This window comes from Lacerta agilis, chromosome 16 (genome assembly GCF_009819535.1).
Source record: "Lacerta agilis isolate rLacAgi1 chromosome 16, rLacAgi1.pri, whole genome shotgun sequence".
Classification (NCBI taxonomy): Eukaryota; Metazoa; Chordata; class Lepidosauria; order Squamata; family Lacertidae; genus Lacerta; species Lacerta agilis.
This window is the reverse complement of record NC_046327.1, coordinates 23,567,734-23,595,205: the sequence shown is the minus strand read 5'-3', so window position 1 is coordinate 23,595,205 and position 27,472 is coordinate 23,567,734. Positions and strand designations below refer to the sequence as shown.

General features: G+C 45.7%; 2 protein-coding genes across 2 annotated transcripts; one reads left to right on the top strand and one right to left on the bottom strand.

Moving 5' to 3' along the window:
* The first annotated feature begins 213 nt into the window (after window positions 1-213).
* Window positions 214-13,229, top strand: NANS (N-acetylneuraminate synthase). Its single transcript, XM_033173075.1, has 6 exons — window positions 214-413; window positions 5,360-5,575; window positions 7,403-7,502; window positions 9,210-9,364; window positions 9,704-9,970; window positions 11,533-13,229. The coding sequence occupies exons 1-6, from the start codon at window positions 282-284 to the stop codon at window positions 11,740-11,742; spliced, it is 1,080 nt and encodes a 359-aa protein (XP_033028966.1). The 5' UTR covers window positions 214-281; the 3' UTR covers window positions 11,743-13,229.
* Window positions 13,230-14,727: 1,498 nt separating this feature from the next.
* Window positions 14,728-26,401, bottom strand: TRIM14 (tripartite motif containing 14). Its single transcript, XM_033173693.1, has 6 exons — window positions 26,088-26,401; window positions 24,048-24,143; window positions 20,688-20,921; window positions 18,955-19,117; window positions 18,075-18,167; window positions 14,728-15,736 (listed from the first exon to the last, which is right to left on the bottom strand). Exons 1-6 carry the CDS (start codon window positions 26,361-26,363, stop codon window positions 15,201-15,203), a joined length of 1,398 nt encoding a protein of 465 aa, XP_033029584.1. The 5' UTR covers window positions 26,364-26,401; the 3' UTR covers window positions 14,728-15,200.
* Window positions 26,402-27,472: the final 1,071 nt, after the last annotated feature.

Sequence of the window (27,472 nt, the reverse complement as noted above, 5' to 3'; positions counted from 1 at the left end):
TGCCACCACCCGGTTTATGCCAGTAGCTGTGTCGGACCTCGATTGGCTGGGCTGCCTCCGATAGGACCCGTGCGATTGGACGGGAGGTGTGTGTGTGGGAGCGCGCCGACTATCCCCGCTGTCATTGGCGGATACGTGACGCATGCTCCCTCCCCCTCTACGCACGCGCGACGGGAGAATCCGAGGAACCGTCTCTGCCTGTTGGGTTCGTGCCTTGATCGCGCGCGGTTTGCCGTTTTTCTGCGCTCTACACCCCCAACGCTCAACCAACGGCCGCCGCGATGCCGTTGCAGTTCGAACTGTGCCCGGGCCGGCCAATCGGCGGGGACCACCCCTGCTTCATTATCGCGGAGATTGGCCAGAACCATCAGGGGGACCTGGAGACCGCCAAGCGGATGATCCGAGTGGCTAAGGTGGGGAGGTGGGCGTGGCCAACGGGGGTGGCAACGTGGTGGGTGTCAAGGCTGGGGCAGTTGGGCCGAGGGGCGAGAGAATGGGGAATGGGTGCAGAGCGGAGATGGCCGGCTGGTTGCTGCCGGTTCTTGGTTCGGGTATCGGGACCGTGGATAGAAGCTGCATGTGGGAGAGGGGAGATAACCAAATGTTGTTGTTGTTGTTCAGTCGTTCAGTCGTGTCCGACTCTTCGTGACCCCATGGACCAGAGTACGCCAGGCACGCCTATCCTTCACTGCCTCTCGCAGTTTGGCCAAACTCATGTTAGTAGCTTCAAGAACACTGTCCAACCATCTCATCCTCTGTCGTCCCCTTCTCCTTGTGCCCTCCATCTTTCCCAACATCAGGGTCTTTTCTAGGGATTCTTCTCTTCTCATGAGGTGGCCAAAGTACTGGAGCCTCAACTTCAGGATCTGTCCTTCTAGTGAGTACTCAGGGCTGATTTCTTTGAGAATGGATAGGTTTGATCTTCTTGCAGTCCACGGGACTCTCAAGAGTCTCCTCCAGCACCATAATTCAAAAGCATCAATTCTACGGCGATCAGCCTTCTTTATGGTCCAGCTCTCACTTCCGTACATTACTACTGGGAAAACCATAGCTTTAACTATACGGACTTTTGTCGGCAAGGTGATGTCTTTGCTTTTTAAGATGCTGTCTAGGTTTGTCATTGCTTTTCTCCCAAGAAGCAGGCGTCTTCTGATTTCGTGACTGCTGTCACCATCTGCAGTGATCATGGAACCCAAGAAAGTGAAATCTCTCACTGCCTCCATTTCTTCCCCTTCTATTTGCCAGGAGGTGATGGGACCAGTGGCCATGATCTTAGTTTTTTTGATGTTGAGCTTCAGACCATATTTTGCGCTCTCTTCTTTCACCCTCATTAAAAGGTTCTTCAATTCTTCCTCACTTTCTGCCATCAAGGTAGTATCATCAGCATATCTGAGGTTGTTGATATTTTTTCCGGCAATCTTAATTCCAGTTGGGGATTCATCCAGTCCAGCCTTTCGCATGATGTATTCTGCATATAAGTTAAATAAGCAGGGAGACAATATACAGCCTTGACGTACTCCTTTCCCAATTTTGAACCAATCAGTTGTTCCATATCCAGTTCTAACTGTAGCTTCTTGTCCCACATAGAGATTTCTCAGGAGGCAAATGAGGTGATCCGGCACTCCCATTTCTTTAAGAACTTGCCATAGTTTGCTGTGGTCGACACAGTCAAATGCTTTTGCATAATCAATGAAGCAGAAGTAGATGTTTTTCTGGAACTCTCTGGCTTTCTCCATAATCCAGCGCATGTTTGCAATTTGGTCTCTGGTTCCTCTGCCCCTTCGAAATCCAGCTTGCACTTCTGGGAGTTCTCGGTCCACATACTGCTTAAGCCTGCCTTGTAGAATTTTAAGCATAACCTTGCTAGCGTGTGAAATGAGTGCAATTGTGCGGTAGTTGGAGCATTCTTTGGCACTGCCCTTCTTTGGGATTGGGATGTAGACTGATCTTCTCCAATCCTCTGGCCACTGCTGAGTTTTCCAAACTTGCTGGCATATTGAGTGCAGCACCTTAACAGCATCCTCTTTTAATATTTTAAATAGTTCAGCTGGAATATCATCACTTCCACTGGCCTTGTTGTTAGCAAGGCTTTCTAAGGCCCATTTGACTTCACTCTCCAGGATGTCTGGCTCAAGGTCAGCAACCACATTTCCTGGGGTGTATGAGACCTCCATATCTTTCTGGTATAATTCCTCTGTGTATTCTTGCCACCTCTTCTTGATGTCTTCTGCTTCTGTTAGGTCCTTTCCACTTTTGTCCTTAATTGTGGTAATCTTTGTACGAAATGTTCCTTTCATATCTCCAATTTTCTTGAATAAATCTCTGGTTTTTCCCATTCTGTTATTTTCCTCTATTTCTTTGCATTGCTCGTTTAGAAAGGCCCTCTTGTCTCTCCTTGCTATTCTTTGGAAATCTGCATTCAATTTCCTGTATCTTTCACGATCTCCTTCGCATTTTGCTTGTCTTCTCTCCCCCGCTATTTGTAAGGCCTCATTGGTCAGCCACTTTGCTTTCTTGCATTTCTTTTTCATTGGGATAGTTTTCGTTGCTGTCTCCTGTATAATGTTACGAGCCTCCATCCACAGTTCTTCAGGTACTCTATCCACCAAATCTAAATCCTTGAACCTGTTCTTCACTTCAACTGTGTATTCATAAGGAATTTGATTTAGATTGAATCTTACTGGCCCAGTGGTTTTTCCTACTTTCTTCAGTTTAAGCTGGAATTTTGCTATAAGAAGCTGATGATCTGAGCCACAGTCAGCTCCAGGTCTTGCTTTTGCTGAGTGTATAGAGCTTCTCCATCTTTGGCTGCAGAGAATATAATCAATCTGATTTCGATGTTGCCCATCTGGTGATGTCCATGTGTAGAGTCGTCTCTTGTGTTGTTGGAAAAGAGTGTTTGTGATGACCAGCTTGTTCTCTTGACAGAACTCTATTAGCCTTTGCCCTGCTTCATTTTGATCTCCAAGGCCAAACTTGCCAGTTGTTCCTTTTATCTCTTGACTTCCTACTTTAGCATTCCAATCCCCTATAATGAGAAGAACATCCTTCTTTGGTGTCATTTCTATAAGGTGTTGTAAGTCTTCATAGAATTGATCAATTTCGGTTTCTTCAGCACTGGTAGTTGGTGCATAAACTTGGATTACTGTGATGTTAAAAGGACTGCCTTGGATTCGTATCGAGATCATTCTATCATTTTTGAAGTTGCATCCCAGTACAGCTTTCGCCACTCTTTTGTTGACTATGAGGGCCACTCCATTTCTTTTACGGGATTCCTGCCCACAGTAGTAGATATGATAGTCATCCGAACTGAATTCGCCCATTCCTGTCCATTTTAGTTCACTGATGCCTAGGATGTCAATGTTTATTCTTGCCATCTCATTTTTTACCACATCCAGCTTACCAAGGTTCATGGTTCTTACATTCCAGGTTCCTATGCAATACTTTTCTTTACAGCATTGGACTTTCCTTTCGCTTCCAGGCATATCCGCAACTGAGCGTCCTTTCGGCTTTGGCCCAGCCGCTTCATCAGCTCTGGATCTACTTGTACTTGTCCTCCGCTCTTCCCCAGTAGCAAGTTGGACGCCTTCCGACCTGAGGGGCTCATCTTCCAGCGTCATATCTTTTATATGCCTGTTGTCTTTGTCCATGGAGTTTTCTTGGCAGGGATACTGGAGCGGCTTGCCAGTTCCTTCTCCAGGTGGATCACGTTTGGTCCAAACTCTCCGCTATGACCTGTCCATCTTGACCTGTCCATAGCTTGCCTGAGTAATTCAAGCCCCTTCGCCACGACAAGGCAGTGATCCATGAAGGGGGATAACCAAATAATAATGGCTAATTAATGATAATCAACTTAGTGGGAGGTGGGACTGCGTTAGGCGGATCAAAAATGAGAGCTGGCAAGAATTTTATTATTTGATTTATATACCACCCTTTAACCAAATATCTCCGGGCAGCGTACGTTAAGAACATAATTTATGGAAATAATAATCGCAACATAATAGAGCATAATAATAGACAACATAATAATAAAATAGTCGTAATAACAGTCCCTAAGGCAGAGATTCACAAACTTTAGTCCAGTGACCCATGAGCCTCATGCAGATGCACCGCAGCAACTCAATTAAAAAAGACAATTAGAAATCATGCGGGATCTTGTACAGGACATTGCAGTTGTTACCACAGACAGGAAAAACTGTTATGTGGTCCGTAAAGCCCCTCATCAATATTCAAAAGGTCTGAGGGGGAGAAAATTTTGGAGTGGGAAAGGGTGATGTTTGGCACTTAAGGTTTGTAAACCTTTTGTACTTAATAAAGGTAATGTGTAAATGATGAGAATTGGGAGATTGTAAGTCACAAATCAGTTATCAAGGGGTATTTGTATTTTAGCTCTTTAAAAAACCCCTCCTGATTTCTTTTTATGATATTTCCACCATATCCTTCCTTCCAAGGAGCTCAGGGTTTCATCAGACCCAACTGACATTGTGAGCGTCAACCCTATGAATGAGATTTGGCTAAGAAACAAGCATAAAATGAGCCTGCTGAATGAGGCCAGTGGCCCATCTACCGTAGTTAAACATCCTGTTGTCACAGGATGTTCTGACCAGGTACCTGTGGGAAACTGGCAAGTAAGACCAGAGCACTTTCCCCTCCTGTGGATTCCAGCCACTGGTATTCAGAAGTATTATTTCTTGCAATTGTGGAGACAGAGTATAGAGCCATTCTTCTGTAGTGGCATCTGGGCTTAGTTCCCTGTTCAGCCATTCAACTATGTCACTGAGCTACAGCCCTTGCATATGGAGCTGAAGTTCTGTTATAATGGGTGGGATTTGCCTAATGCGTCCTGTTGGAGGATGCCCTGATGGAATAATCAGAAATGCAAAACATTGAATTCCTATGTGATTAGAATTGGTTCTAAAAGGTTCATCAGTTGGGTTCATTCGTCTACAAGACCCTAATCTGAAATGGAAAGAGGAGTCTTATTTGCTGAACTTTCCTTTGTTTCAATGGCTGTTTAGCGCAGTGTACATCTGACAAAGTCCACAGAGCTTATTCCACAATAAATTTATTAGGTGGCGTACACACCATACATTAAGGCAGATTATTTTCCCCAAAAGAATCCTGGGAACTGTGTTAAGAGTGCTGGGAACTGTAAGTGTGTGAGAGAGGTAATCTCCGGTTCCAAAAGTCTTTAAATGGTGTGTATGTAGTCTATGTCCTTAAGATGCCTCAGGAAGGACTCTTCAATATTTTTTAAATTTGCATTGGCATGGTCAGTTCAAGCGGTGTGCATACACAGGACTGAGATGAGCATGTTCAGTGACCTTGAAGAACTATTGTAATGCTTGTGTCTTTGTAGGAATGCGGAGCAGATTGTGCCAAGTTTCAGAAAAGTGAACTAGAGCACAAATTCAATAAGCGAGCCTTGGAGAGGCCATACACTTCCAAACACTCTTGGGGGAAAACTTACGGAGAGCACAAGCGCCACCTGGAGTTCAGCCATGATCAGTATCGAGAGTTGCAGCGATATGCAAAGGAGATTGGCATTTTCTTCACAGCATCAGGCATGGATGAGGTAAGTGAGATGTAGGTTTTGTTTTAAGAAGGAGCTGCACATCTGAAATTACCCACAAGTTGGTGAACAACCCCATAGTACGCAGGGCACACAGGGAACCAGAATTTCAAAACTGTCCTTAGTCCACCTTCAGCAGGTTAGGAAATGAACTAGCACCAGTATTTTTAGAGCAGTGTCTTCTGCCTAGTTGCAACCTTTTCAGTATAAATGTAAAAATCACATATGTTTTCCAGTGTCTGACCATGGTCCCTGCATAAGGGTTGCCGATTCCCCCCAGAGGGATCCTCTGTGGTGAATAGTGTCTTGTCTCATGACTGTAACACTGAATGCAGAAGTCAAACCTGCTGAAATTTCCATTGCGGAATGTATGAACTGGTGGGTTTTTTGGAAATTTTGAATCCATAAGTGCTTTGCTGATGGCATTCAGAATTAGCATCTTTACTGGACTGACTTTTTCTGCTTCAAAAACAAAAACAAAAACCACACATGGTTATGATTACAATAAAGAAAAATAAGTAAATGGTTGAATATTGTTCTGAAGTTGAGTTGGCATGCATTTCACACGAAAAACTAAAGGTGTATCATTTATTTTCCATATGTATTTCAGCTGATCTACTTTTGCACACTTGGGGGAACTTTTAAGAAAGTAGAGGAGCTGAAATATTTAAGCAGAAAAATAAAGCATACTTAGTATAGTTTTAATCTTTTGTTCAAAGAAATTCAAAACATGACAATTCATGATTCACTTCCCTCAGAGGCAGTCAATCTGCTGCCCTCCAGTTGTTTATGGGCTTCAGCTTCCATTAGTCTCAGCCATCAGTTATTGGTCAGGGATGAGGAGAGCCTGAGGTGCCTAAAGGGAGAGCTGTGGCAAGGCCTCTGTTGAGGTTCACATTAGGGGTGGGGTAGGTGGAGGGGGAGTCCTTTGCCTGTGTATCTCGGCTCAAGATAAAGCAGCTGAGGTGCATAAAATGTTGAGATTTTTTATATTAAGCACTGTGTCGGGGACCTGACAGCAAGTCTATGAGGCCACTGGGCTTGAGGTAACCAGTTTCCATTATGCAACACTTTGCCTTCAGAAATGCTAACAGCATACAGATATTATGGTACGTCCTCATAGAATTGTAGAATTGAAAAGGACCCTGAGGATCATTTAATCCAACCCATTGCAATGCAGGAATATGCAGCTGTCCCATAAGGAGATCGAACCTGCAGCCTTGGTGTTATCAGCACCATGCTCTAACCAACTGAGCTAGACTGTCTGCTTGGTGGACCTATGGTGTCTGGTTCAGGGTTGGTTATATCCAGGTAGAATCAGTGGCATTGACTAATACTCTGAGGCAGATCTGTGTGGGGTTGGGAGGAGCCTTATTCAGCCCAAGGACATTCCCTCCTGGACAACATTCCAGGAGCCACCTGTCAGTTGTAGGCGGAGCAACGGATGCAGATTTTAGCTTTGCACAGTAGGCTAGTTTCTGCACATACTCGTCTCCAAGTCTTCCATCCAGCCAAGCAAGAAGCATGATTAGAATTAAAGGATACATTCCAGCCACAGACAATATTTCCAAAAAAAGAGTGCAACACTGATAGTCCTGAATGCCAGATAAAGAAGCTTGGAAAACTGCATTTGACCCCCAGGCTATTGTTAGCATGAACTCTAGTTTTTATTTGTATTCCTTGTGTATGAGCATAGTCATGTGCTGTTCTGCTGTGTGTTTCTGGGAAAGGAGGCACATCCATCCAGCTAGAGTGTCTTTATTTGACGTGTAGAAAGTTAATGTTAGGAATCTTTGTGTTGTTGTTTTTTAAAAAAGTATTTCTTCACAGATGGCTGTAGAGTTTCTGCATGATCTGGATGTTCCATTTTTTAAAGTCGGATCCGGAGACACTAACAATTTCCCATACCTGGAAAAGACAGCCAAAAAAGGTGATTTGCTAATAACTTGCTTAATATAGCTAGTGTTTCTACTCTCCTAATGGTATCACATCTGATGAGAGAATGTATGAATTTGATAGAGCACCCTGCCATATTACAGTGGTACCTCCGGTTGTGGACGGGATCTGTTCCAGAGGTCCGGCCGGATCCCGAGGTTTTTGCAACCAGAGAGACTGCTTCTGTGCATGCATGTGCGGCAGTAGAGCGATTCTGCGCATGCGTGCGCGACAAAAACCCGGAAATATACTTCTGGGTTTGTCGCGAAGTTTACATAACCAGAGGGATACGTAAGCGGAGGTACAACTGTATACCCAAATTAGATACAATTGTAAATATCAGCTACCATAAAAAATGACAATAGTTCTTTCATCTGCATCCTTCATGTAGGGTTACCAGACGTCCCCATTTCCCGGGGACAGTCCCCGGATTTGCAAATTTGTCCCTGGATGTCCCCGGATTTCATGTAATGTCCCTGGGAAACGTGGCAGCAGCAGCAGTGGCTCTGCCCCAAACCTGCCGGTGGATGATTCCTGAGCTGGAGACGCCCAGACAGGCAGGCAGGGCAGCAGCAAGAGGGGGCTTCTGCCAACGCTTACTCCCGAGTAAGCCTGTAGGGGATCGCAGTGCAAGGAGGGACCCAGAGGAAGGCCACACAACAGAGGAGACCACAGATGAGAAGATATTACTTCTTTATTTTTTTAATAACGTTTTCCCTTTTAATTTTTTTTTAAAATTGATTGTATCCCCGGATTCATTGAAAAAATCTGGTAATCTTACCTTAATGTCTAGTAGAAATCTTCTACATTCTTCTCCCACACTCCCGTTAATGATGGATGGGTAGAGGAGGACTGCCATTTTCAACTGTAGTCATGGTTTGGTCCTTACCTCCTATGAGGAAGAAGGTCTTTTCAGTGGTGGCCTCACAACTCTGGAATTCATTGTCTGTCAACCTCTGGAGGATCACTGCACTCCAGTCCCTTAGAAAGACTGCAGATTTGTTTCAGGTTGCTTACACAACTTTTTATATACCTATCTGTGAAGTACAAAACTGGATTTTATGTTCTGGAGTGGTTTATTAGTATACCTAGCTTTTTAAATATTGAGGTATCTATATAAATTATATTGTATTTATATTTTGTATTCTGTTGCATTTCAGGGTTTTTTAAATCATGTAAGTTCCTTGGAGTAGCTTTGCTCAGAAACGGGGCCTATAAAGAGGGTGTACAGGCCCCAAGATTTGTTGTTTATCTGTGTTTTAAAAACATCTGACCTGTCTCTAAGTTGCTCTGTGCTCTCTCTACTTTAAATCTGCTCTGGGCTCTGACGTGTTTTTTTGAAACAAAACTCTGTGTTCCCCTTACAGCCAAAGTGGATGAAATTTACAGGCAGAATCAATTAATTCTGCCAACCCTTAGTTTTTATACCAGTTAAAGGATACATTCCAGCTAAGCAAAAAGCACTCGGGATACCAGAACTTGGAGTCCTGAGAACCAAGTAAAGGCCTAGAGACAAATTAATTTGTGTGGACCAGCTGCAGAAATGGCATCAGTGGGCTATGGATAAGTGGGTTGGTATAAATCCATCCAGTTTATAGGCAGACAAAAACTAATTGTCAAGTAATTGACCAGTTTGTATAATGTAGCTGTATGAGACAGAATGTTGGAGTTACAAAATGCTCTCGGTGACCTTCCCTTCTAGGTCGCCCGATGGTGATTTCGAGCGGGATGCAGTCAATGAACACAATGCAACAAGTTTACAAGCTGGTGAAACCTCTTAACCCGAACTTCTGTTTTCTCCAGTGTACCAGTGCTTACCCTCTTCAGCCTGAAGATGTCAACCTTCGTGTCATAACGGTCAGTGAGGTGGGGTGGGGTGGAGGGCATGGCAATTCTCCTAAGGTGCCTTATTTTCCTTCTGAACCAATTAATTGAGCAAGACGACAGATCAAGTGCAGTTGGGAATTTGCTCCAACTCTAAAGAGAGGCCTCAGCCCAGCACAGAATTAATTTCCCTAAACCTCAATCCTTTTCTTCTTCTTCAGCAGACTTAAGAGCTCCTTGACTGTGCTAAACTCTGGCCAAAGAAAATTGCACATAAAGCACAACTAAATTTCATTGCATTTTGTAACAGCTAATGTTGGTGGTTAACTGTCCTCTTCTTTGTATTTACCATCAACTTTTCTATCCTCCTAGGAATATCAGTCCACCTTCCCAGATATTCCTATTGGCTACTCTGGTCATGAGACTGGGATAGCCATTTCCATTGCAGCAGTTGCTATGGGTGCAAAAGTCCTTGAGCGCCACATTACACTGGACAAAACCTGGAAAGGCAGTGATCATCAAGCATCCCTGGAGCCAAAAGAACTGGCAGAACTAGTGAGAAGCATCCGGATGGTGGAGAAAGCCATGGGGTCCCCAGTCAAGCGGCTCCTGTCCTGTGAAGTGGCTTGCAATGAAAAGGTAATTTTATTATTGAGTGCTGCAAGACCCACTTATTCTGGATTGCTTAACCTTGGGTTACTGATGGTAGCAGCAGCATTCATACACATCCATCCAAGTAAGGTAATACAGAGATTGCTTTGTAGCACTTGCCTGCCACTATAAGAAATCCTTCTACAGGTGTCACCCCACTTATGCATGATTGACTCCTGCATAGGCATGTGCTGCCAGGAAATACTTAAATAATGGTGGGAGAGAGCTAGAGAGTCCCCGAAGCCTGAGGAGGACGTTGGTGAGTGTGGAGGAAGCCCCAAAGAAGCTGGAGGCACAGCAGTGCTTTGTTTACACAGCTCAGCTGCTCCGCCTAACAGCTGATGTGTGGGGTAGCGCAGCAGCAGCTGCTTTCCCCATGCATCCTCCAGCCTCCTGGCGGCCCCAGAGCTTCAATTCTAGTTGCAGGTATTTTTAGATACAGTATTTTTGGTATGGATTGACAAGAGAGCAGCAGAGAGAGCATTTAAAGGGTGTTTAATACAGGCGCCCTCCCCCCTGTAAGACATAACTGGAGCTGCTTGGGATTGAACCTGTGACCTCTAGCATGCAAAACAGATGCCCTGTCACTGAGTTGGCAAAGGCTGTATTAGATGCAGTGCATATACTGTATGCCTCCCGTATTCTTTTACCTCTGGTTTCCGGATCAGGGGAGAAAATAGCAGCATAGTACAATGATGATGATGATGATGATAATTTATTATTTATTCCCTGTCCATCTGGCTGGGTTTCCCCAGCCACTCTGGGCGGCTCCCAACAGAATATTAAAACACGATAAAACATCAAACGTTAAAAACTTCCCTAAACAGGGCTGCCTTCAGATGTCTTCTAAAAGTCAGAGAGTTGACATCTGATGGGAGGGTGTTCCACAGGGCGGGCGCCACCACTGAGAAGGCCCTCTGCCTGGTTACCTGTAGATTGACTTCTCACAATGAGGGAACTGCCAAAAGGCCCTTGGAGCTGGACCTCAGTGTCCGGGCTGAACAATGGGGGTGGAGATGCTCCTTCAGGTATACAGGACCAAGGCCATTAAGGGCTTTAAAGGTCAGCACCAACACTTTGCATTGTGCTCGGAAACGTACTGGGAGCCAATGAAGATCCTTCAGGACCGGTGTTATATGGTCTTGGCAGCCACTCCTCTAAGTATAATGGTACCTCTGGTTAAGTACTTAATTCGTTCTGGAGGTCCCTTCTTAACCTGAAACTGTTCTTAACCTGAAGCACCACTTTAGCTAATGGGACCTGCCGCTGCACTGCCACAGCACGATTTCTGTTCTTATTCTGAAGCAAAGTTCTTAACCTGAAGCGTTATTTCTGGGTTAGCGGCGTCTGTAACCTGAAGCATATGTAACCCGAGGTACCACTGTACAAGACAGGCAACACCATGACCTATGGCATAGTCAGACCTATGAGCTTTCTGCTGCTGAGCAGCTGTGTCCCAAACTGCTGCTGCATGTACCACTTGGGGACTGCACCTAGAGTGCAGGCTCACCACCCCAAGACATAACCTCCTTCTACTTGTCTTTCTGTAGTTGGGAAAATCTGTAGTGGCCAAAGTCCGGATTCCTGAAGGTACCACACTTACACTGGACATGCTCACGGTAAAAGTGGGGGAACCCAAAGGATACCCGCCAGAAGACATCTTCGACTTGGTTGGCAAGAAGGTCAGGATAAATATTGGTGAAGATGAAACCATCGTCGAAGATGCCATTGAAAACCATGTGAAAAAAGTGAAATGCTAATTTGTGATTATTTTGTGAAATGGGACCTTGGGAAGCACTGTGGCAACATACTAAAACCAGAATGTGCTGAGGTTCAAATGAAGGGTTTTGGGGAAGGGAACCGCAATGTGATTTTTTTCTTGTGGGTAGGCTAAAATTTCAATACAATTCAGTGTAGTGCTTCTTGGGGGATCTTTAGTTTTTCTTTATTGTTGAAAGCTTTTTGCTAAGCCATGACACACTAACCTACCCAGAGAGACTTTTCTGAAAGGTAGTGCAGGGCTTTGGAAAAATATGTATTTGTGTGGGCAGGATCAGTGCCAACAAATGAATGCCTCTTCAACAAGACGTGTGTTCCAGGCCTTTTGTAGTGTTTTCAGAATTCAGAACGAGACGTTGCTATGCTACTTGCAATACTTCCAAGATATATACTGTACAAGAATCTCCACTGTGCCCTTGATCAGAAGTTTTCTCCTTGTCCCATCACAAAGAATGGCAGAGGGAAAACTGAATGTATACAAGCTGTACATGGTTGCTGCAGTTACACAACTAGGTGTGTAAACTTCTCAAAACAAATCTTTTGGGGCATAGGTGTGCTGTGTGTGCCTTCAGTTTTAGCTATTCAAATTGTGGGAGATTCTGTTGTAAATTGAGGCAATGTAGAAGTTCTGGGATATAATTTGGGACAGCAGTGATAAAGGAAACAATTCATCTGACAGGAGAGCCTATAAAATAGCATAGCAGGAGAAATCATGTGTCTAATAACGGGCTGCCACTCAGATTCATGAGCATTTAGTGGACTTTAACATTTCAACCTGTCTCCACACCATGAAGGCTAGTAACATGGAGCTCTGTGAGAGAAAACTAACAGTTGCCTTCATGTATTTATTTGGAAGTAAAATCCCACTGCACTTGGGTGGGTGCACTACTGAGCAAGCATGCTTAAGGTTGGAGTGTCAGACTGTCAAGGTTTTCCAGATCATGACTATTCAAGATTCATTGTAATGAATCTAGAAATGTTTCTATTAGGTAATGGGGCTTGCACACTTCTGCCTCAGCTTGATAATAAATTATTGTTGTTATTATTGATAAAAAGGAATGTGTTTCGCTTAAAATGAAGGCCAGAGGTTGTTTTTACTTGAGCTCAATTTGCTTTAAGCATAATCCCCATGCATAGGTTGTGGTACTGGGATTGCATCAGCCCACCCGCATCGCTCTTGCTTCCCTCTGCACTGGGCATCACAATTCGATGGATTGTATGCACATAAGGCCTGATTTGTGTAGACGGTGCTGTCACAAAATCCAGGAAGCTGGATGGCATGACTCGGCCCTATGTTGCTCTGCAAACGTTCTGTCCCAGGCTGTGGGTGTCACTGGAGCTTGGGAGGCAGGGGTGAGAGAGTCAGCACAATCCTGATCCCTCACTCTGTTCTGATCAAATGTCTGCACAGGACTTTTCTGAATCATGATTTTGCTGTTAATGATTGAGTTAAACAATGACAATATAATGACTGATGGGTTTTTTAATTAATTTTTTTAAGTGGACAATAAAACTTGGGCAAAGTTACTTCTTCTCTGACAGTTTGTTTGTATCTTTAATGTTTTTATCTTGGGTTTTTTTAGGTTGCAGAAGGGATGAACTGATCAATGGCTCCTGTGGTCTTTTGACTTGTAAAAGTCATGCTGGGAGAGTGTCAGTTGATAAAAATGTGCCATCACTGTAGCCTGAAATGATGGGTTTTAATTCACAGTGACCAGGGCCATGGACAACACATAGCTAGGCAAGGACTGTGGCCGGAATAGTATACAAAGCGAGCTATTTTGGGGCAGGAATTTTTGAACCATCACCAGAACCATCAACAGTTTTCTCCCTGTGGGTTTGTGCCTAAGTCTCACCCTGGCAAAGCTCCCAGCTGGAAGGGCAGGAAGAAGAAAAAGGGGTGTGTTGGGGGAGGGTCATAAAGGAAGAAGCAGCTTTGCTCTGGGGACAGCAAACGCCTATTGCTGCAAAAGGTCTCTGAACAACTAAAAACCTGCAAATGAATAAAGCTCTGTTTATGAATAAACGGCCACGGTTGCAACAGATAAAGGCAGACTCCTAGAAGACGATGTCATATTTCAACCATTTCAATATGGCATCTAGTTATTAATAATGCCACTGATGAATCACTTCCCGTAAAACATCCTGAAGTGATTTGATAAACTCTTATAAGAACGCTTTCAAGCCAGAGACAGATGCAAACTGCGATGAAAATCTCCACTTTCTAAAAGGCTTGTTAAAAATGGAAGATCTTCAATAGGCACCAGATTAGTTTTTTATATACGGCATAAGATACTCTTTGATAGCCTGGTTCCAAGCAGCCTAGGGATTTAAATTCCAGTAACTGCACCTTGGCCATAGCCTGATAGCAAATGGGCAGCCAGTGCCAATTCTCCCAGTTACCTTTGCCACTACAAATATTTACAGCTGAGTAGTGAGAGTAGGTGGCACTGTGGTCTAAACCACAGAGCCTAGGGCTTGCTGATCAGAAGGTTGGCGGTTCGAATCCCCGTGACGGAGCTCCCGTTGCTTGGCCCCAGCGCCTGCCCACCTAGCAGTTCGAAAGCACGTCAAAGTGCAAGTAGATAAATAGGTACCGCTCCGGCGGGACGGTAAATAGTGTTTCCGTGCGCTGCTCTGGTTCGCCAGAAGCGGCTTTGTCATGCTGGCCACATGACCCGGAAGCTGTATGCTGGTTCCCTCTGCCAATAAGGCGAGATGAGCACCGCAAGTCCAGAGTCGGACACGACTGGACCTAATGGTCAGAGGTCCCTAGTGAAAGCTTAGGTACTCATCTGCCTCTTTTGGCTCTCTGGAATGAGATTCCACATCATTAAGAAGCAGGCTGCAATTCACCAGTTCAAAGATACTTTATTGTCTGCTAAGCAGCCTTGCTTTGCAAAGTATTCCAAGGCAAGATGCATCGTCATAAGTTTTCCAAGGCACACAGGATCACTTTACCATTCTAGAAAAAGCAGCAATGCTTGCCATTTATTTGTACAGGAGCCTCCTTGCAACCAGGATTAGACCCAGAAAGTCAGTGCAAATTGGATATACACCTAGAGGCTCAAAGCCTTCCCCAAAGAATTTAATAGACAGATGGGGTTACGAGACAGTCTTCAGTAATCACACAATTATCGTCTGAAAACTTTACAAGGCAAATACTGTTTCAGCATTTTTTTAATTGGCCAAGTGCTTTATATCCTCTGCATTGCTCTCCCCTACCTCACCGTTCATGGTAACTTTGTGAGGTAGATTGCAACTTCTACTGAAAGTGCAAAAACGGCATATAGACAGCTATTTTCCGGAGTGATGTGTTGCCATTAGGAAATGATTCAGTATTGTAAAGTGCCTTTTTCTGTTAAAAACCTGAAGTACCTATCACAATATACATTGATGAGAAGCATGGGTCTCCCCCACATCCTTGTGCAACCAGCCCTTAAGTTATCTTGCACATTGTTATTGTCCCTTGCCACAACCTCAGCGCTGGATAAACCGGCTCCGTGAACTTGCAGCGGAACGTGTGCAGATGTGCCATCCCATCTGTCACGTTATAGAAAGACAGGATCCCAGCTTCATAATCCAGAAAAACCCCAACTCGTTCAGGATCATCCTCTGCCCGAATAGGGACTCTCTCCCCGTTCTGGAACGCCCAGTATTCAAAGTCAAACCGTTTGATGCACCAGGACATTCGGTTGCATCCCAACCGGCAAAGTTCAGAGTCTCCTTTCCTTCTGATGGATGAGTAGGCTGCCCCAACCCACCACCCTTGCTCGGCCTGCAGCACATCCACCTCCCAGTAATGGCTTCCGGCAAAGAAAGAATCTCTGCTCAAGACTTGCCAGACAGTATCGAATCTCTCTGGGTTTGAGCAGTAAAGTCTTCTCCTCCAGCTGCAGCTTACTGAAAGACGGTCCTCTGACAAAATTAACCTGGGGTGCACGCTATTTACCTCCAGCGTGGGGGATCTTGCATCTGTGGGGGGGGGACATTCATAGGTAACACATTGGAGAGAAACATCTTCGACAGCAACAACAGTTGAGGAAGGAAATAACCACAACACAAGCTGTTAAAACCAGCAGCCTTATATTGACCTGTCCACATCAAGGACCAGTGGAACTTCTTGTGGGACACAATACCATCATGGTGTCTAAGGAATTTTGAATGGAGCTTCACCTACCTGGTTGGAGTTGAGGTTGGTATTAATCCCCAAACCGGGGAAAGATCAAACCCTGCCAGATTCTTATAGGTCATTATCTATTACTAATATGGATTATAGACTATTCGCCAAAGCTATGGCAACAAGGCTAAAAAAAATGTATTGTACAATTAGTGGGGAAAGATCAATTTGGGTTTATGCCTCAGAAGTATTTGGTGGAGGCAGTTAGGAAGGTGATGGGTATGGTGTATTTAGCAAAAAATGAGGATTTGCCTCTTACTCTCCTGTCATTGGATATTTATAAAGCATTTGATTTGGTGGATTGGAATTATTTGAAAAATATATTTCAAAAATATAAATTTTGAAATGTGATTGAGGCAATATATACAGAGTCCAAAGCAATGGTAGGAATTGGTGGGTCGGCAGAGGGGTATGCCCAAATGTTAAGTGGTACAAAGCAAGGATGTCCACTTTCTCCCATGCTCTTTATTTTAGCATTGGAACCATTATCAATTAAACTTTAAAAGAATAGGGAGATTAAAGGATTCGAAATCCCAGGGAAAGGGAGAGCAGAGGGGGAACTAATGACAATGTATGCAGATGATATGATCCTGACAGTCAAGGACCTAGGGACCGCAACGGTGCCACTAAAATGATTTTTTCAAGGATTTGCAAAAGTATCAGGGTTAAAAGTTAATTTTTCTAAGTCATCAATGATGTGCTTCAATGTGAAACCTAAAATTCAATTAGAAGCCTCTAAATTATTGGGTATTTCTATAGCAAATAAGATGGTAAAGTATTTAGGGGTAATGATAACTAAAAATGTGAAGAAAATATTTGAATATAATTATATAAAAAAAACGGAGCGGTATTCAGTCGAAGTTGAGAGCATGGGAGAAAAGTAAGGAATCAATTAGTACAAGAATTGTATTAGTTAAGTTGATCTGGGTATCAAAAACTTTATCTTTTTTATGTATTACCCTGGCATACACCGGAATGAATTTTGAAGGGGTGGCAAGGGACAATTGCTAGGTTTGTTTTTGCATCCAAGAAACCAAGGACGGCTGGCAGATATAGGTACAATAGGATCCAAGATGGAGGATGGGGGATTCCCAATTTGGTTTTATATTATGAAGCTTACCAACTGAGACATTGGAGGGAGAACAGGGGGGAGATTTGGGGTGTATAGAGCAGGAGAATTTGGAAGCGGTAGGAGGGAAGATAAGAATATTCGAAAGGAAGAAAAGGAAAGTAGAAAAAATATCAACATTTACAGGACCCATTTGGGTATGGGAGAAGTGGAGAAAAGAGCTTTTTCCTGACCTCTCTCCTCTTACAAAAATGTGGTAGTATGATAAATTGGCCCCGTTAAGGGAGCTCATCCCAAAAGAAGTAGGGGATAAATTAAAGGAGATCTCAATCCAGGATATGGAAAAAAGTTGGGAAACACAAGGTATGATGGAAGAGGAAAGTGGAATTTGGAATAAGATTAATTGGTTACAAAAAAACCAAAACCAAATCTCCTTGTTGAAGGAAGAAGTTAAAAGATGTGGTAAAAGAATTATTACCCCCTTCAAAGAATTAGTGAAAAGATATAGGATAGATAGGGCCAAAATAGTTTCAAAACTGTATAAGGTTTTATTAAACATGGGGTAAATCACCAAAGGAAAGCTCGAAAGAATATTGGAAGTTAGATATCCAGGAACAGATTTTAGATGAAGAATAAGTGTTTTGCTTGTGTTTATTTTGTTTTGTAGTTTTTGTAGTGTTTGTATTTGTATTTGTGTATGTTTATTATTAAAATCCAATAAATTCTTATTAAAAAAAAAAAGGAAGGACAGATCCTGAAGTTGAGGCTCCAGTACTTTGGCCACCTCATGAGAAGAGAAGACTCCCTAGAAAAGACCCTGATGTTGGGAAAGATGGAGGGCACAAGGAGAAGGGGATGACAGAGGATGAGATGGTTGGACAGTGTTCTCGAAGCGACTGGCATGAGTTTGGCCAAACTGCGGGAGGCAGTGGAGGATAGGGGTGCCTGGCGTGCTCTGGTCCATGGGGTCACGAAGAGTCGGACACGACTGAACAACAACAACAACAACCATGGCTGGCAGGATGGGGAAACCTACAGCCACCACCCACACAGGAAATACGTACGTTTCAAGAAGAGTGCGCGATTGGCAGAAGAGTTTGCTTTCAACAAGAAACCGGGGTCCTTCTTCAAGGTGCTGTTAAGGCTGCTGAAGACATCTGAGCAAACAAAAAGTCAAAACAAAGATGCTATTTAGACAATGAGCTGGTGTCAGGGGCTGGACTGAGGAGGAATGGTGAGGACCGCCCCCCCCTTTCTCCTGAACCTGCCCGAGAATAGGAGGAGGGTATAGATTTAGAACAGTGGTTTGCAGAAGGGCATAGTTCAGAGGCTGCAGGGGGCAGAAGCTTGGAAGTATTGGAAGAGGAACAACATGAAGAAGAAGAAGCACCAGGGGAGAGACAGCTGACAGAGTGTCCTTGGAAAGCATTCCTGACCCCCCCTCCCAGGACCAGGTGCGCATTGTGGGTAGTAGAACAGAGAGCTCAGAGGCAAAAAGCTCAGATTAGTCGACACTGGAGTGACGTAGAATAGGGGAGATGAAAGGGGGTGGGACTTTACTTGGAGCAATGCCGTTAATTAGGGAAGACTGCATTCCTTCGTCACTCTCTGTGAATTATTGAATAAATAGCTTGGTAAGAACTTTTATCGTTTCTCTGATTCTTGGCTGCCACCATGGGAGGGAGCTGATTCCTCGAAGCCTGACAGTTGGTTCATCTGACACGCTAAGCCAAACCAAGAAAAACGTTTTTCTCCATCTCTTGCAATACTAGAACTCATGGACATTCAAGGAAGCTGAATTTGGGGAGGTTCCGGAGAGACGAAAAGACATGGTTCTCCCACATGAGGTAGTGACGGCCACCAATTTGGATGGCTTTGAAGGAGGACTCACGGGGCATAAGGCTATCAGTGATATCGATGATCTGCCTCCACACATTCATGTACCTTCCTTGAGCCGAGCCTTGAGTGGTTTTTGCAGGATAGACTGGACGAACTCAAGAAAGCGCAAGAAGTGGTTTGTGATGTGCTCAAACGACATGGGCAATGGAGCCAGCTGCTCTGAGGGGATCAACTGCTTCTCTATTTCCTTTTCTGCTGCACAATAGCCCTGCAGAGGAAGACAAGAATTCTTAAATGCCTGCCTTCTGATCCCTAGCACCCATGCTGCAGTGTGTGGTGCTCCTTGGGTACAATCCGTGTGGGAGCTGCATGATGCCTCAGGGTTCTGTGAGGCAGGAGAGGCCGGCATCAGTCTGGCGTCAAATGGACGAACTGGTATTTCTTTATCTCATAAGCTTAAGGACTAGGGACATAACCAATTAATGAACAAGTATAACAATAAACACAGTAGACAAAGGGCTCACCCATACCACCCTTTAATGTTGACAGTAGGCTAAAGTGTGTAAGGTAAAGGACCCCTGGACTGTTAATTCTAGTCAAATTTGACTAAGGGGTTGCAGCACTCATCTCGCTTTCAGGCTGAGGGAGCCAGCGTTTGTCCATGGAAAGCTTTCCAAGTCATGTGGCCAGAATGACTAAACTGCTTCTGGAAACCAGAGTGCGTGGAAACGCCATTTCCCTTCCCGCCGCAGTGGTACCTATTTATCTGCTTGCACTGGTGTGCTTTTGAGCTGCTAGGTTGAAAGAAGCTGGGACAGAGCAATGGGAGCTCACCCTGTCGCACAGACTTGAACTGCCGACCTTCTGATCGGCAAGCCCAAGAGCAGGGGTCGGCAAGGCTTACTGGGCTTGGGCCAGATCACTCCCACAGAGATCCTTCATGGGTCGGACCAGCGCAGCATGACACCAGAAATTGCGTCTGTGCATGCCCAGACGTCAAAAATCGCGCCTGCACAGAAGCGATTTTCAGCGTCTGGGCATGTGCAGAAGCTATTTCCGGTGCAGCGGACATGCGCAGACACATTTTCCGGTGCCACAGACATGCGCAAAAGCGATTTCAAGAGCCACGGAAGAGAGTCTCCACGCTGCGCTGCGCTGCTTTAGCACAGTGTGCAGGGACTTGCCGAGTGGGTGGCTCGGTTCGGGGGAAGCTCATGGGCCGATTAAGCGACCCTCATGGGCTGCTTCCGGCCCATGGGCCTTAGGTTGTTGTCCTCTGCTCAAGAGGCTCAGTGGTTTAGACCACAGCGCCACCCACGCCTGTCTAAATGCCCTTGTGAGTAGGATTTGTCCCAGAGAACCGCCACACTTTTTCACTGCTGTGGCGGAGAGCAGATCACAAAAGCAGGGTGTGGAAATCGACCAGCATGAAATTCCGGTTCCCATTCAAGGTTGCGTTCCTGATAGCAGAGAGGAGCGTGTGAACCTAAGACCCACATTGCAAGACCAGTGGGTGCATAAGCTCCATGCCAGGACAAGTGTGTGAATCAACACTATAATCGTAAATCAATTTTTAAAAATGTCAAGACAGAGAAATGTGCTGCACATATTCTTTCTGTGACGAAGTTTTGATTGTAGGCTTGGAGGGGCGGGGACCTGCCTGTTTCGCCTGCATTACTTTACAAAGCAGCAGGCATGCTGAAGGAACTATATCGTAGCAACAGTAGGAATCACACCATGGAGAAAATGGGGCCTGGCATTTCATGCTGGATATTTCATGATAGGGCAACCGCAACAGGGCCTTTCCACACTTTCAACCAGGAAGAGCACTGTTCTACCTTGAGCAAAAGAAGGGGGTCAGGTTGAAGTTGCATGTGCCTGATCCTGTCTGTGAAGCCGTCTATGAACTGGATCTGGCCCTCACAAGCCTCTGCCTGTTCTTCATACGCCATCAAGGCATGCTGGGCCTTCTCATCAATGTATCTCTTGGTCAAAGTTTCCTCCTCGGCAAACAAGAACCGGAGCTCAGCAAACTTCCCTGCCAGCCAGGTTTTGCTCTCGAACATGTGTGCCTGCAGGTAAAACAAAACAAAACCTCAGCACCAAATCAAGAATGCCGCCAAACACAAATGTTCCAGGGGAAAAGAGAAGGTGCTTACAGGCCTTTGTGGAAAGGTTACATTCAGACAACCAAGCTGCCAAGGCCTGAATGGGGCGTTGTAATAATTCAGCAAGATTTGGAGGTCAAGAGGCTCCCCACACCTTTGGTGCAGCCCACAAAGGTCTCCTCTCATATTTTATTCTGATCTAAGCATGCAACCATTTTTTTTAAGTAAAAAAACAACAACTGGAAAATGTGCAGAATTTACGCTTCTCTCTCTTTCCGTTGTATTCTTTCTTGCTATTCTCTTTTTGGCGCCTGCTTAAAACATTTTTGTTTAGGCATGCTTATCCAGACATGTGGATGTTGTGCTTTAACCTTTTTTGACTGTTAATTTTAATTATTTTAAAATGTTTTTAATTGCATATGTTTTTTACCGGTAATCTTGGAATTTCTTCTAAATGGTTTAGAGGGTTCTATTACAATCAAGCAGTATAAAAACTTTGTTAATTTTATTAACGGTCTTTTAAAATTTTTTTAAAATTATTGTTCAATGATACGCTCCCAAGATTCTCATTCACAAAATAGGGATTCCCAGACTGTGATCCATGAGTTTCATTCAGGTGGTCTGCGGGCATGTTGGTACATTTGTGGTTGAAGAAGGTGATGCCACATCCATTGCAGTAAATAGTCATATTGATTTTCAATTGTATTTTTATTGCTTCTTTTACATTTTATTGTACTCAACCTTGAATTCCAGAATTAAAGCTCAGTTCAATAAAATATAAGAGAAGCGATAACAATACAATTGAAAACCATACAGCATCTAGCACAACACATGCCAATTGCTACAGTAGGACCATCAGCATTTGTTGAGTGGTTGGTCCATGGGGTGGAGAGTTTGGGAACTGTGGCTCTAAAGCACATTGTCCGAGGGCTGGATCGTGAGCTATCTCCTTTTTGCTCTTTTCTCATTCAAAATCTAGCACCTGCCCTTCTCACACTCAGTTAAAGGAGTGTGAGAAAAGTATCTTGCAGAGATACTTAGAGAAAAGAGTATCTTGCAGAGGGTGGCTTTGAGCAAACAGTGGGAGGACAAAGGGTGAAGCATTCGTCCACAGCAACCACCTGCCACCCTGAGGCTGCTTTTCAAACAGCAAGGCTGTTCAAACTCTGGCCCATTTCCTGCCAGATCCTTTGTCAAAAGCTGGCCTGTTGTTGTTCAGTCGTGTCCGACTCTTCGTGACCCCATGGACCAGAGCACGCCAGGCACGCCTATCCTTCACTGCCTCCCGCAGTTTGGCCAAACTCATGCCAGTCGCTTCGAGAACACTGTCCAACCATCTCGTCCTCGGTCGCCCCCTTCTCCTTGTGCCCTCCATCTTCCCCAACATCAGGGTCTTTTCCAAGGAGTCTTCTCTTCTCATGAGAAGCTGGCCTAAGAGGCACCAAGTGTATCAGCACCAAGTGTTTCAACAAAGTTATTTACAGTTAAGAAGATGTGGACCAGACGGACGGACGGGAGGCCACTTGCGAGCCCCATGTATGATGCTCAGGGCTTTCTAAAGGAAGAACAGCATTTACATTTGATAAAAGAAACACAGAACTGGTGTAGGTGCTAAAAGATTGAGCTGAGCATTAATGAGAGTCCTTAAGGTAGCTGTACCTTTCGGGGGCGGCGGGGGGGGCGCAGGTGTGGAGAGAGCAAGTAACCTGTGGAGGTGTGATACTGAGTGGATAAAACGCCAGAGGGGAATGCACAAGACGTAAAAAGTAAAGGACCCCTGGACGGTAAAGTCCAGTCAAAGGCGACTATGGGGTTGTGGCACTCATCTCACTTTCAGGCCGAGGGAGCTGGCGTTTGTCCACAGATAACTTTCCGGGTCATGTGGCCAGCATGACTAAACTGCTTCTGGTGCAACGGGACACTGTGACGGAAACCAGAGCGCATGGAAACACCGTTTACCTTCCCGCCACAGCAGTACCTATTTATCTACTTGCGCTCGTGTGCTTTCGAACTGCTAGGTTGGCAGGAGCTGGGACAGAGCAACGGGAGCTCACTCCGTCACAGGGATTCAAACCTTTCGATCGGCAAGCCCAAGACGCTCAGGGGTTTAGACCACAGCGCCACCTGCATCCCTGGAATGCACATGAACACTCATACAAGCACACCACTGTGTTTGCAGCCTCTGTAACTGCAAACGTAGGGGGAAAATAAATATCCTGCCAAAGCAGCACCCATGTGCAGTTTGGCCTTGAATCCAGAAGATTGCTATACTTATGCTAATAATGAGCCTGGAGTCCAAGTGGCAGCCAGCCAATTTAAACATTGTGGGTGGGGAGGCTCCTGTGGCTCTGATGACCTGCAGCTTTTCTGCCCTTTGGTCTACAGGCCAAGGGGTGGCCCAGCTGGGGTTGGATCAATTGCTTAAGCAGCCTGCTTTGCATGCAGCAGAATTCATTTTAGTTAGCGAGAAAAATGAGCCTGGGTGTTGCTATAAATTTGGTGAGGATGAATGCATCCTCCTTGCGATATATGAAGCATGTGGAGGGAGTCATGCCTAACCTCCTTTTCCCTACTTCGCCCCATCACCTGCAATCTCTTGTTGAGATCCAGCACAGTCACAAGATCACTAGCAGGTCACTGACAGGTGGGCCACACCCACCTGTCATAGTTGCCCCATGAGGTGGGAAAGGGAAGTTAATGAGGCTGCATGGTGCAGTCGTATCTTGGTTTTCAAACAGCTTCGTTCTCAAACGTTTTGGCTCCCGAACGCTGCAAACCCGGAAGTGACTGTTTCGGTTTGAGAACTATTTTTGGAAGCCGAACGTCTGACGGGGCATCCGCAGCTTCTGATTGGCTGGAGCTTCCTGCAGCCAATCAGAAGCCACGCTTTGGTTCCGAATGTTTTGGAAGTCGAACAGACTTCCGGAACGGATTCTGTTTCATTTCTAAGATACGACTGTGCTTCAAATGTAAACTCTGAAGCACCCCATTCCCTGAGACATCGTTGTGATCCCGTTCAATTTGGCCCCGCAAGGACACTATGCAAATAAATACTACCATCATTATGGAGATTAGCACATCTTGATTTACCTTAAGCTCATTAGCAGCTTCTTCTATATGTTTTATGTTGTCAACTTCCTGCTTCTTCTTCAGGGTCAACTGCTTCACATACGACCTCATGATTTCCTGTTTTACCCAGTGTAAAAAAGACACATCACCGATTGTGACCACTTCAGACCTTCAGTTGCAACTTCTAATCTGTTCAACAAGTAGATTCTTCAACTAAAGATTCCGCTTTGCAAGCAAGTCCACAAAACATATAAGCTCACCAGAGTGTTTCTGCTAGCATATATACCTATCAGTCGCACATGATAGTTATTCACTGTGCATTTTTCTTCCAGTTAACGTGAATTAATTCTCTTCTATGGGGGGACCAATTTTAATAAGCAAGGCTGAGAGTAAGCTTGCCAACAGACCAGAAACAAAACTGTATGGCTTGCTCCTTTGCCCTTAACAGCAGCTTGCTCTAGTGAAGGGAACATATTCACAACAGGGATATAAATGATAGCACATATCATCTGGAGATCAAACTGCTGCTAAAGGCACTGAACCTCTATAGGCTGGTAGAGAAGTTAGGGACCCCTCACACCCATTTTTTTGCAGAACTGGTTGAGAACATACTACACATTGGGTGTGGAATGAAACAAGCCGTAAACCCTAATACCGGAAATAAATTGTATCAGAAGAGCTACCAAAAGTTTAGGGGAACTGTGGTAATAAATTAGGGTGCACTGGGTGTTAGGGTTGTGCTCCTTCTGGGGTTGCTTGTCCACCATCCTGCATGCAACGGCGGCTACACCCTGGCATCAGCTTTGGCTGGCTGGCTAAACCAGCTGAGGGTAGCTGATGGGGCTCAAACCTTCGGTGAATTAGGGTCTTTCCCTGCATGCAGAAACAGGCTCTGGTGGATTGAAAAGGAAAACTCTGAACCTAAAACTCCACTGCCCTGCAGGATATCTTTGGGAAAAGTAACAGCTAAGGAGTAAAGGTAAAGGGACCCCTGACCATTAGGTCCAGTCGCAAACAACTCTGGGGTTGCGGCGCTCATCTCGCTTTATTGGCCGAGGGAGTCGGCGTACAGCTTCCGGGTCATGTGGCCAGCATGACTAAGCTGCTTCTGGTGAACCAGAGCAGTGCACGGAGACGCCGTTTACCTTCCCGCCGGAGCATTGCACTTTGACGTGCTTTCAAACTGCCAGGTTGGCAGGAGTAGGGACCGAGCAACAGGAGCTCACCCCGTCACGGGGATTCAAACCACCGATCTTCTGATCGGCAAGCCCAAGAGGCTCAGTGGTTTAGACCACAGCGCCACCCGCGTCCCAACAGCTAAGGAGTAAACGCAACACAAATCTGGAGTCCCTAAGGCGGTTGGATGACTCATTGTACGCCTCCTTCCGACAATTCCTGCAGCCAAGCTGGTGCCAAATGTATTGCTCTGCTTTCCTTGGGACCCCCATCAGCGAGGCCGAGAGAGGGGTCTGGTCATCTGGGTAGCCCAGGACCTCCATCCATACTGCCCAGGTTTGCGCCCCAGGGAGGTCACTTCGGTGCTGCTAACCCAGGGGACAGATCCTGCTAACTTCAGTCCTGCTAACCCAGGACAGATCCTGAAGTTGAGGCTCCAGTACTTTGGCCACCACATGAGAAGAGAAGACTCCCTAGAAAAGACCCTGGTGTTGGGAAAGATGGAGGGCACAAGGAGAAGGGGACGACAGACAATGAGATGGTTGGACAGTGTTCTCGAAGCGACTGGCATGAGTTTGGCCAAACTGCGGGAGGCAGTGAAAGATAGGCGTGGACTTGAGACCCCATGCCCACTTAAGCTATAATAAATCCAGTCATCTTTAAAAGTGTGACGGCACTTCCTCTCCGCAACTCTTGTAATCCTTTAGCCATGGAAAATCTTACGAGCGGAGGGGTGTGGCTCTCTAGATGTCGACAGACCATCATCCCTGGCCTAATGGCTGGAGCTACTGGGAGTCGGAGTGCGATCACCTCTGAAAGGACACAAATTCCTTCCCCCCCTCCCCCGCAAAAAAAGAACACGGAAGAACTTTTGTGCCCGCATACCCGCTTGCTCTGCGCCGCCTGTGCGATGAGGTTCACTCGGTGGCCGCGGTGGAGGCCCAGAGCCGGGCAGAGCGCGCACACGCACTGCGCGCACTCTTCGCAAAACAGCTCCAGCGGGCGCCCGCGGTGCTCGGCGCACCAGCGCTCCCGCTCTCGCAAGGCGCACAACTCCGCCGCCGCCTCGCCGGCTGCGCACACGCGGTGGCCTCGGAAAGCCGCGCCGGGTTCCCCGCCCGCTGCCCCGTGGGGCCGCGCGTGGGCCTCGCACAGCGACATCAGGCAGGTGAGGCAGCTCCATTCCGCCCGGCGCGGCTCGTCCTCCTGGGCGCACAGATCGCAGGGCGCGACCGCCACCACCACCTCCTGCTCCCGCCGCGCCATCGGCTCCAGGAGAGGGAGAGAGGCGGGCTGCGGGGCAGGGCGGGGCGGCGCCGGGCAGCCTCCTCCGACAGCTGGGAATGGGAAGGCGAAACTTAGGGAGATCTGGCGTGGAGAGGGGCATGGGCAATGCCGTATTTCCGTATAAGCTAAACAAGCTATAGCTTAGGGCCCCACTCTCTTGGGGGCCTCAAAAAAATTTACAGGAAAAAAGAACTGGATGCACATTTCCAAAATATAAGATAAAAAACAAATAAAATAAAACCTAAGTACAGCAACAGCGTTTTGTGTTGTGTAGGCTCCTGTGATGTAAGTAATGGGCCCTGCCTGCTAGCCTGCTCCCTAAAATATCACTGGTTTGCTCATTTCTATATATAGGGTGCCTACATTCTGCATGGACTGATTGCATGGCAACATGTGCAAATGGCTTTAGATACCTATTAGGTACATAAATTACCATATAGCATATATTCAACACAAAAAACAGTGACAATTTGTTGTTGACACAGGACAGCTGGACATATAAAGGGCCGCATTACCTTCAGTAGTTTAGGGCCTCATCAAACCTAAATCCAGCCCTGGGAATGGGCGTGGCAGAGGGGGGAGGTAAGTAGGGGCAGCTGCCCCCATTGAAAAAAAAATACATAGCAAATAGAGGTTCTACCTGCCCAACAAAAATCCTGGCTACGCCCATAGAGAGGGGATTCACGAAGAGAGCGGACGCAGCAGGTGGGGACAGGATTTGAATTGCTCCACCAGCTGGATCATAACATCGTAGAGTGAAAGCATGGACATAGCCAGGATTTATGTTAGAAGGGCAGGACACCCACCTGTCATCCTCCTCTATTTGGCTCTGTCTAGTAGATTTGGAATGAAATGTCTCAACAAACGTGTTTTTCCCCCCAAACTACTTTCTTTTGACCCCAAGTGCTCAGAAAAACCTGTCAACATCTTTCTACAATTTCTACTTTTAGTGCTTTAAAAAAAAGAAAACCATACTTGATCCT